Genomic DNA, 10,027 nt, shown 5'->3' with positions numbered 1-10,027 from the left:
CAAAAAAAAAAAAAAATCAGTCCTTTTCATTTTATCATGTCCAGTTAATTACGTCTTCTTTCCACTACAAAAAAATAAACTTTTAGAAGCGGTTTTAAGATACCTATAGCAACGGTTTTCAACCGCTGCTAAATCTATTGCACCGGTTCAAAACCGTTGTGGATGTTGGCGACGCTAAAGCCAACAGATGCGGTAAAGTTAACCGGTGGTTCAGGACTAAGAGCCGATTCTAATGGGTACCTATAGAAGCGGTTAATGACCGATCCTGATGGATACCTATAGAAGCGGTTAATGACCGATCCTAAAACATACCTATAGAAGCGGTGAATGACCGATCCTGATGGATACCTATAGAAGCGGTTAATAACAGATCCTGATACATACCTATAAAAGTGATTAATGACCGCCTTTATAGAATTTTTCAATCTAAAAAACTGCCCTTTAGAAGCGGTTGTAACCGATTCTAGAGGTCTAACTATAAGAACGATTAAAACCGCTGCTATTATTGAATTACCAATTTTATAGAAAAAAAATCTTATTTTCAAATGTTCAAATTAAATCAATTGACAATATTCATATTTTATTTCACAAACCTAATTTATTTCCATAACACATAAATATAAATTGGATTACCAAATCAACACATACAATTTGTATTTCATTTCAAAATATTCATAACATATAACATTTAACTCCACACTATAACACAAACACAATATTTTCTTCAATCTCCAAAATATATACAACCTTCAATAACAAATTTTCTCCACCAAAAAAACATCAAAAGGCATGTGCTCCAAACGACAAAAGGCATTTGCTTCAAGCGACAAAAGATATTTGCTCCAACCTTCAATAGCAACCTTCAATGAACCACCAAATTATATTCTATCAACATATTTCAATATTTAATGAAAAACATATTTAACAAAAGCTTGTATCAAATTAAAAAGGTGCTCCTCCCCACCTACAACACCAGCCCACAACTTCCATAGATGCGATAATCTTGTTTGATAATGCATTAATAGCACATCAGTTTAGTCCCCCCATTGCAAGTTGATGCTTTATAAAAAACACCTTACATTTTTCTTCATTGTATAGACAAAGAAAACATTAAACAAAGGTCCTGGCTATCGAAAACGCATCAGAAAATAATGCATTGCACCATATGTTAGCTTGTACATGGAACAATTATTGCACATCTTTAGCAAAGTACTTCCAAATACCACTATGTAGCTATTTGTGATGGTCATACCTTCATGGATTTGAAACAATAACCAAATAGAGCAGTTGCAGCTCTGATGACATTAAAAGATATTTCGTTTATGGCATCTTGTCATTTTCAACTTCAAACAAGTAATAAAGAGAAAAGATTATATAGGTGTACTACACGCTATTAGCCAGATGTATATATGCACTTTCATACAGTGAACTTGCTTACATGAAAGAAAAAACATGGCAACAAAACAATGGCAGGATTATATGAAGTTCAAAGAAACATAGCAACTTAGAGAGTGCTGAAACTAGATGCAACAGGCAATTGGCTGTATGATTTTTTTAACTTTGAAAGGAAAGAATGGAAAATCACATATCAAAGAAAGCACATACATTTTTTGCTTCATCCAAGCTTCGACAAAATCTTGCCTTCTTGCACTTCAGATGCAAAGAGGAAAAGAGGCCATTGAGAAACGGAATAGCCTGTTTCAACTTGATCCTGTAAAACAATTATTAAAAATAACCTTTAATAGTCTTACAATTCAAAATAACAAATCCATAATCGCATATTGGTTTATGAAAGAAGCACAATTTTCATGTAAGGCTCCTCTTTTATTCTAAGATCCGAAATCTTCAGTATCCAATCCAAAGATTTTTAAAAAAAGTAGAGAAAATGGCTTTGATGAGATAATGTAAAATACAATAGCTCTTAAATAAGAACTCAACCTTGCAAAATCATGAGTCCCAAAAAACTGTACAAGGATAGATTCATTTGTCCGGGAGGGCTTCAAAGCATTCTTAGGACCAAAATTTGATTCACTAACAACAACTGCTGGCCACATAGCATGCCCTGTCAGTGAGAATGTATATAAATAAGAAGATTCTTTAGAAGACTATGCAAGTACCAAACATCTGTAGCCCATCTAGCAAAGACAAATACAAAATTATGATATTCATGATAGTAGTCCCAACTGTTGGTATTTCAATCTAGCAATCAAATGTGAAGCAATGTATTAGAAGCTACTTAGATCAAGAAAAAAGTTGGCCTCATAATTCATTAACGCAAAAGCATATCTGTATTGTGCTCCAGTTTGAGCAAACATATCCAAATCCTACCAGTGGCAGATTTAAAATGTTCAAGCACAGGTGACTAAGATAAATATGAAGTAATCACACATATTTATTATAGTCTAGCTTCCTCCATGAAACTACATTATAAGAATAGCATATTCAATCATGTTAGAAATTCCTATTATAAAACAAGAATGAAATACTCAATGTTGTGCCTTCATGGCAACTGGTCCTTTTTTAGTACATTATTTCAACTAAATATTACTAGCACCAAAATGTGGATTTAATAAATAATGTCAAAGATAGATTTGAGAACAGATGGTCATAGGGTGAGAGCAAGAGAATAACACAAAAAGACTATGTTGATGGATCTTGCAGCATCTTGATGGATCTTGCAATATTCAGTCTCAAGATAAATTGAGGATATATTAAGTTTTTACACAATTTTCATGGTTGTAGCCACTAGCTACAAAGCATGTAATGCAACAAAGTAAAGTATTAAATAATAAATTTACATTACTATCATATTAAATCTTCAAATAGTGTCGAGAACTTTCATCAAATTTAATCCCAACATCTACAATACTAACATTTTAAATAATTATGAAGATAATCATAAAGAAAATATTTTCAAAGTTCAATCAATTTACTGTATATAAAAATACCTAATTTGTCATCAGCAAGAAACATATAAGATAACTACACCATAAATTTACACATACCTGTAAGTTTTGCCCATACAAGTTCACCTGGTTCAAGACCTTGACAATCATGAAAGTTAAGTGCTAAAGCCAGCAATTCATTGTAATTGAGGCCTTTCTTCTCTAAGTTGGGGACACCACATTTCCAATATAAATCCTTCATTTCTACACAAGATAAATAAAACTTTATTTTTTCATTTGAGAGAATCAAATGCTCGACATCATCATCCACATATTTAACCTGCACTAAGTTGAGTTTGTTTGAGTTAAAAGATAAGGCATAATGTGTATTGAGTAACGATTTAGGGATACGTAGGAAAATACATATTAACTGTTAACATATCAACAACTAATCATGAAAAAAAGAAAATCAGAAGAATGAAAGAATATAAGCAAATGAGCTTTCAAACTTCCATAAGCGAACTAGAACATATCACAGGCTCCTTATTTCATTTAACGGAATACCACGAAAGAACTAAACAAGAGAAAAGATGTATAGCAAGCAAAAGGTGAAGCTTCCAAACTGATGGTTTTTGAGAGGTGTTAGGAGATTAATGAACGATTGACCAGACAAAATTCAATACATACTCTATGATGCTTGGTGTCTGAATTGTACTCCGTGATGGAACCCTTGTACCAATCATCATCTATAGGCCAGAGAACCTGAAAAGGCTCAGTTAAAAGCTGATATCCACAGAAAATCATTTAGTCGGATACTCAGACAGTCATGGGAATTACTTGCCTTGCATTCCAACCCAATCAATGCATGTGGATCTACACCTTCAATTTCCAACCTACAAGAACAGAGGAAGCACCTAACTTAGCTTCCAATTACTCAGCATCTTTCAATTCCATTCTACCAAGTTCTGTTCAAACATTCCCTTGCCAGTAGCATGAACTAACTTAGCTTCCAATATTAGTCATCATCTTTCAAATTTACTTAACAAAGCTACATCAACAAACTGACCCAACATTTAAGCTAGCCATGCATACATAACAGAAGTAAGTGCAAAGCAACACTAGAATCAAATCCTCAATAACAAAGATAATAAAAACTAAAAGCTTGCAATACATAAATGAGAGCTAAAGGAAAAGAATTCAGCACCAATAGCAGTTATCAAACTAGAAGAATACCCTTCGAATTCCCATCACAAGGTGCAAACCACAGAAACATTCATCCATGAAAGAGAGCGATAAGAAATGGAAATTCAGCACCTAACATGTATCAATATTTGAAAGGAAACAACCGAATTATGTACCTAAATAAATACTTGCAATGAAATCCGAAACTAGCCCTACGAGAACAATCCAAAGCCTTCACAAGGAGAAAGAACTACATTGAAATCAATTCATAACCCACTAAAACTATCCACAAAACCAAAGATCATGATAACGACTTCTAATTCAGTTCTCAACATACACAACTAATCAAAGAACAACACAACAAAACCAAGGCCATTCACAGGAACAAAATAGCATCAAATTGCATCCCCACCAAAACCACAGCTATCTGCAAAACTGTACAACCTGGCAATGAAATCCTCATCATCCCAAGTTATGAAATAAAGCAGCACACCTCGAATTAAATCCACAAAAAAACCACAGTTAACCAGAGAAACAACACTTGATCAAATTGAAACCACACATTCCCAAATCCGTTCAAAGTTACCGAAGCAATAAATCACAAGAACATCATTGATCAAGGTCCCAAAATTTGTTCAACATTTCCGAAGCAATGGGTCAACAAGTACCTCATCGATCGAGGCTTAAAACTTCCACAACAGGAATTAACCAAACCTAACCAATGAGAACAACACGACACATCAAATTCGTTCAAAAGCCCCCAAATCATGGCTGGAAACAAAATGGATTGCAAGAGGAAACGAGAAGTTACGGAAATCTGCAAGGAACCGCACGATACGACAAGAACAAGCATGAACATCAAGAACATCTTTGGAATGCCTATCAAATCCTCCCTAGTTCTTATCCTCTACCTCACAGTACCCAAAATTCATTGCCAAAACTCGAGAAGAAACCTAGGGCGGAGCAAGAACAACACAAAACTTCGATTCGCAGCTCATTCAACCAGGAAACCATCATACCAGACCATCACTATAAATCCGAGGATCTATCCTCTACTTCATGGAGTTCATATCAATATATAGGATGTACTTGCCTTTCGCTTCTTGTGCCTGTAGCCGCAATCCTCGCTCTGTGTTACCGTGCGGACGGTGATCTTGCCCGATCAGTGTCCTCCACGGAAGATGGCTACGGGTTGCCAAGCTCAGCCCACGCTTGAGCTGCGGTGAGGTGCTCCGTCGGTGTGGCGGAGAATGTTAGGATCGATGGTCGCGGCTAGAGAGGGGGGTGTGAATAGCCGACCCCAAATTCTTCGCGTTTCTTCCTACGATTAGGGTTAGCGCAGCGGAAATAACTAAATAGAAACGCAAAAAGGAAAGATCAAACCTCAAACTCGAACTCGACGATGTAATGAGGTTCGGAGATGAAACTCCTACTCCTCGGCATGTCCGTAAGGTGGACGAAGCCTATCAATCCGTCGGTGGATGAGTCCCCGGAAAACCGGCTAATAAGAACTCCTTCTGGGTGGAGAAACCTCACCACAAACTCTTGCAACAGCAAGATGAGAGTACAAGTACAAGAAGCACAGCAAGATACAAATATAAAGATGAATATAACAACTCTTGCTTGCCTTCTCGTCGTCGACTGAAATCTGTAGATGAAGCACCAACTTCACAGAATCACAGCAGCAGTTGAAACCGGTCGAAGAAGTCGAGGAAGCTCACGCGAGCAGAAGCAATAACTTGCAGAAGCAAGAAGAAGATCAAGAAGAAGCAGAAGCTTCGGAGAAGAAGAAACAAACTGTAGCAGCCCTCGATCTCCTTTTATAACCTGCATCCACCTGTGAAGAAGAAGCCAGAAGACAGCAGAAGACAGAAGACCGTTGTGAGCCAACGGATAGTTCTGGACCGATCAGGCTCCAACCTGATCGATCCACACTGTCCCTGATCGGTCTTGGGGACCGATCGAGCTAAGCCTGGACCCTGTCTAGGAGGAGTCTGATCGGTCCCCGGACCGATCGCCTTCTCCTTCTTCTTCTTGTTTGCTCGATCGGTCTCGGACCGATCGGATAATCCTGAAGCATTACATTTGTTCTTGATCGGTCACTGGACCGATCACCGAGCCACCGAGCCACTCGAGCCCTCTCGACCTAGTCCGGAGAACGACCCGAGCCCTCTCCGACCGTCCGGTCCGAGAATGAGCTACCGAGCTACCGAGCCCTCTCCGACTCCATCCGGTCCAGAGAACGAGCTACCGAGCCCTCTCTGACCTAGTCCGGAGAGCGAGCTGCCGAGCTACGAGCTACCGAGCTACCGAGTTACCGAGTTACCGAGCTACCGAGCTACCGGGCTACCGAGCTACCGAGCTACCGAGCCCTCTCCGACTCCATCCGGTCCAGAGAACGAGCTACCGAGCCCTCTCTGACCTAGTCCAGAGAGCGAGCTGCCGAGCTACGAGCTACCGAGCTACCGAGCTACCGAGCTACCGAGCTACCGAGCCCTCTCTGACTTCCCATGCCAAGCTTCCATACTTGGACTTCTCCCGTGCCAAGCTCCCTTCTTGGACTTTTCCGTGCCAAGTCTCCATACTTGGACTTTTCTTGTGCCAAGCTCCCTGCTTGGACTTTTCACCAGATGTCTGGTCAACCTTGACCTATCTGGATTTCCCTTGCCTGGCTTCACTCACCAGGACTTTCCAACTGCCTGGCTTCACTCACCAGGACTTTCCAACTGCCTGGTTTCACTCATCAGGACTTTCCATCTGCCTGGCTTCACTCACCAGGACTTTCCAACTGCCTGGCTTCACTCACCAGGAGTTTCCATCTGCCTGGCTTCACTCACCAGGTTTTTCCCCTGCCTGGCTTCACTCACCAGGACTTTCACTTTCACCTAGCTTCACTCACTAGGATTTTCACCTGGCTTTACTCACTAGGATTTCCCGACTGCCTGGCTTCACTCACCAGGACTTTCCGAACTGCCTGATTTTACTCACCAGGACTTTCCGAACTGCCTAACATCCCAGTTAGGACTTCCCAGTCAAGTATCCGGTCAACCTTGACCTACTTGACTCTTCTTCATCCAACCTGATCAGACCCTGATCAATATCTCCCTGCATGGACAACTGCACCTGCATTGTCCATGTCTACATGTCTTTCTGTATTGTCAAACATCGAAACCATGACCAAGGTTTACGCTTGGTCAACTAGGTCAACCTTGACCTACTGGAAATTGCACCAACAGAGAAGATGCAAGGCACAAGGTTGGCAATTTCATGGAGAGGAGCGATGGTTTCGGCGATTTCGGGGATGTGAGGTGGCGGCGTGATGTCCCGTATGTACCTATACCTAGGTTACTTCGGTTAACTGAGGTAAATTAACTCTCGGTATATGATGTGTTTCTATCATCTTAAAAAGGTGTCATATCCATTCCAGTTAAATCTTAAAATTTTCCTATAATTCATAGAAAATTTACGAATGCATTCCTTAGTTATTCGTGTGACCTCTATTGATTTTATTTTTAATTAAATCCCTTAATTAATATTTGAGAGATCTTGCAATTGTACATTTTCACAAGCCCGACATCTGAGGGTTTATCCTTCCAACCCGCCTCCTCGCCCCCCACCCTCTGACTCGCCAGTCATCCTGGCCTTCACTTTCTTGGACGTGACGGAGGAGGATCCGTTAGGGTTGGCGCAGGGAACGGAGTAGGAGTACACTCGGTCGAGTGACAGGTAGTGCACGGGGTGCTCGACCTCCTCCTCGTGGAAGAACTCCTCCGCTGCGAGCACCATCGACGATGGGGCGAAGCAGAGCCGAAGGGTTTCGGACCGCCTAGGGTTTCCATAAGACAGAGAGAGGGAAATAGGAGGTTTCCTAATTTTCGCCTTCAGACCTCCCAAAATCGCTCGTTTCCCACCCTGACTGAAACTCGGGTACACAAAGGCATTGTCGCAAATATTTTTTTCAATATGCATAGGGTCTAAATTATATCGGATCAAATTAAATTTCTAGTATGGAAGGCTAAAAAAATATGCTTTGTTTTCTCCACATTTGTTCAATTGATCCTGTTTTTATTCTCACATTTGGTTTTGATTCATTATTCTTACCAAAAATTACATTCTTATTTAAGGTACAATTAGTTTTTTTCCATGAAAATTCCAGATGTGATAATCTTGTAAGATACCATTTATCATCAGATGTTCGTGTACTGTCTCACGATCATGACTCAATGAGTTTATGCATTTGCAACAAGGACATGGTCTCGTGACTTCTGGAGCTGCATTGCCAAATGAATAACCTAAAAAATATAGGATTCTCACCCGATACTCAAGACTGTCATGTGGCACAACCATCCATTGCTTCTGCAAATTTGATGTTGTTTAATAATTTATAAAAGTTAACACATTGAAACAAGATTTATCAAAATTACAGAAACTTTGTAGATAAAATTTCAAAGAATTCAACAAACATATATATAAATACAATTCCTAAATATAAAATTTAAAATATATAAATAGAAGGATTTTAAAAGAAAAAAAAAATCATATATATATATATGCTAATCGTCTTATGAGAAATCCATGATATTATTCAACTTAGAGAACAAAAATATGAAATGAAGTTTAGCATCATAGACACGCTGTAAGCAAACTACAATAATAAACTTAAAAATAATACGGATAACTTGTAGAAAAAGACAAATTAAATTAAAGGAATTTATTGGAAAAATTTACAAATCTACCGGCCAACACAAATTAAACCCTAATCGATTATAATTTTTATCACCATTAACATATAAAAACATTGTCACCATATGAAAACTAAACCAAGAAATTACCTTGAGAAACAAAATCAAAGGTGATTTATGATGTGGATGTCGAAGGATGATGTTAGGGTATAATTAATCTGACGGGTCACTAGAATAGAAAGGATCGTTGGAACATAGATGGTCGATAGAAAGAGAAGGTCGCTAGAACAAAGAGGGTCGCCGAAATAGAAAGGTTTGCTGAAATTGTGAAAATAATATGATATGCGAGCATGTTTTTTTTATTAATCTCGTATGTACCCTTTAGAAGCGGTCGTATGTAACCTTTAGAAGCGGTTTAGAACCGCTTCTAAAAGAAACATATAGAAACGGTTCTAATAACCGGTTCTATATGTGTCCAATAGCAACGGTTTACCAACCGCTTCAAAAAAATTCAATTGAAGCAGTTTTAAGAGCGGTTACACTTGACCGATTCTATTGGGTATGCTTTTACAACCGCTTCATCAACCGTTGCTAATATTTTGATCCTAATGTCCAATTTTTTTGTAGTGTTCGAAGCTTCCTAGATGGTGATTGGCTCTTCTTTGGGTGAGAGAATGTTAGAAGCGTACCCCGAGGCGTTACCAACCCCAGCGTGATCCGATCCATCACATCCAATATAAATGTTTTTTATGATGGTATGACACATACTTTTTCTGACCGCCACGTCACGTAGGCCTCTTGCCTTTCTCTCAGCGTCTGCATGTGTCACCGCCACGTGACACGATTGTGTGCTTTTCAAACCCTAAACCCTTCGTCTCCTTTTAAACTTTGTCCCTTCTTTTCTCTTCTCTAGAGTTCTTTTCTTGTTGCAGTCTTCAACCAAACCCCGTGCTCACCGTTTCTCAGCGATCACCTTTCTTGTCTTCAGTAAGTAATCTATTGTTTCACTAGCCTATACTTTTGTCCATGGCTGAGGAAGCAATTGCTCCTTGGTATGTCCATATGTCTTCTTCCTTTGATAAAAATGCGAGGCTAGCCATCCGTCGTCAGTATGAAATTCCTCGAGAGTATGGCATCATAATCCCAAAACCGGATGATCATCCTCATCGTCCCCCTGTTAATTGCATAATCTTTTTCAGGGATCAGTTGATAGGAGGTTTAAGGTTTCTCATTCCTCCTTTCTTGATTGAAATAAGCCAGTATTTTGATATTCCTTTG

The 10,027-nt window shown here is 39.2% G+C and overlaps 1 protein-coding gene across 1 annotated transcript; it reads right to left on the bottom strand.

The window, feature by feature from the left end:
* Positions 1-1,581: 1,581 nt before the first annotated feature.
* LOC122037477 (histone-lysine N-methyltransferase TRX1-like) lies at positions 1,582-3,644 on the bottom strand. The gene is made up of 4 exons (XM_042596975.1): positions 3,573-3,644; positions 3,006-3,149; positions 1,939-2,062; positions 1,582-1,711 (listed from the first exon to the last, which is right to left on the bottom strand). Exons 2-4 carry the CDS (start codon positions 3,145-3,147, stop codon positions 1,582-1,584), a joined length of 396 nt encoding a protein of 131 aa, XP_042452909.1. The 5' UTR covers positions 3,148-3,149; positions 3,573-3,644.
* Positions 3,645-10,027: the final 6,383 nt, after the last annotated feature.

The sequence above is a fragment of the Zingiber officinale genome, unplaced genomic scaffold (genome assembly GCF_018446385.1).
Source record: "Zingiber officinale cultivar Zhangliang unplaced genomic scaffold, Zo_v1.1 ctg51, whole genome shotgun sequence".
NCBI classification, from domain to species: Eukaryota; Viridiplantae; Streptophyta; class Magnoliopsida; order Zingiberales; family Zingiberaceae; genus Zingiber; species Zingiber officinale.
The sequence above is the reverse complement of the archived record's forward strand: the minus strand, read 5'-3'. Positions and strand labels throughout refer to the sequence as shown.

What these genes read in the sequence shown, in the direction of transcription:
- LOC122037477 (XM_042596975.1), bottom strand. Translation starts at nt 3,147, where the DNA reads ATGAAGGATTTATATTGGAAATGTGGTGTCCCCAACTTAGAGAAGAAA. An exon ending in TGTATGGGCAAAACTTACAG is followed by an intron (nt 2,063 to 3,005) that starts GTATGTGTAAAT and finishes TCTCACTGACAG; the next exon opens with GGCATGCTATGTGGCCAGCA. An exon ending in GGGACTCATGATTTTGCAAG is followed by an intron (nt 1,712 to 1,938) that starts GTTGAGTTCTTA and finishes ATTGTTTTACAG; the next exon opens with GATCAAGTTGAAACAGGCTA.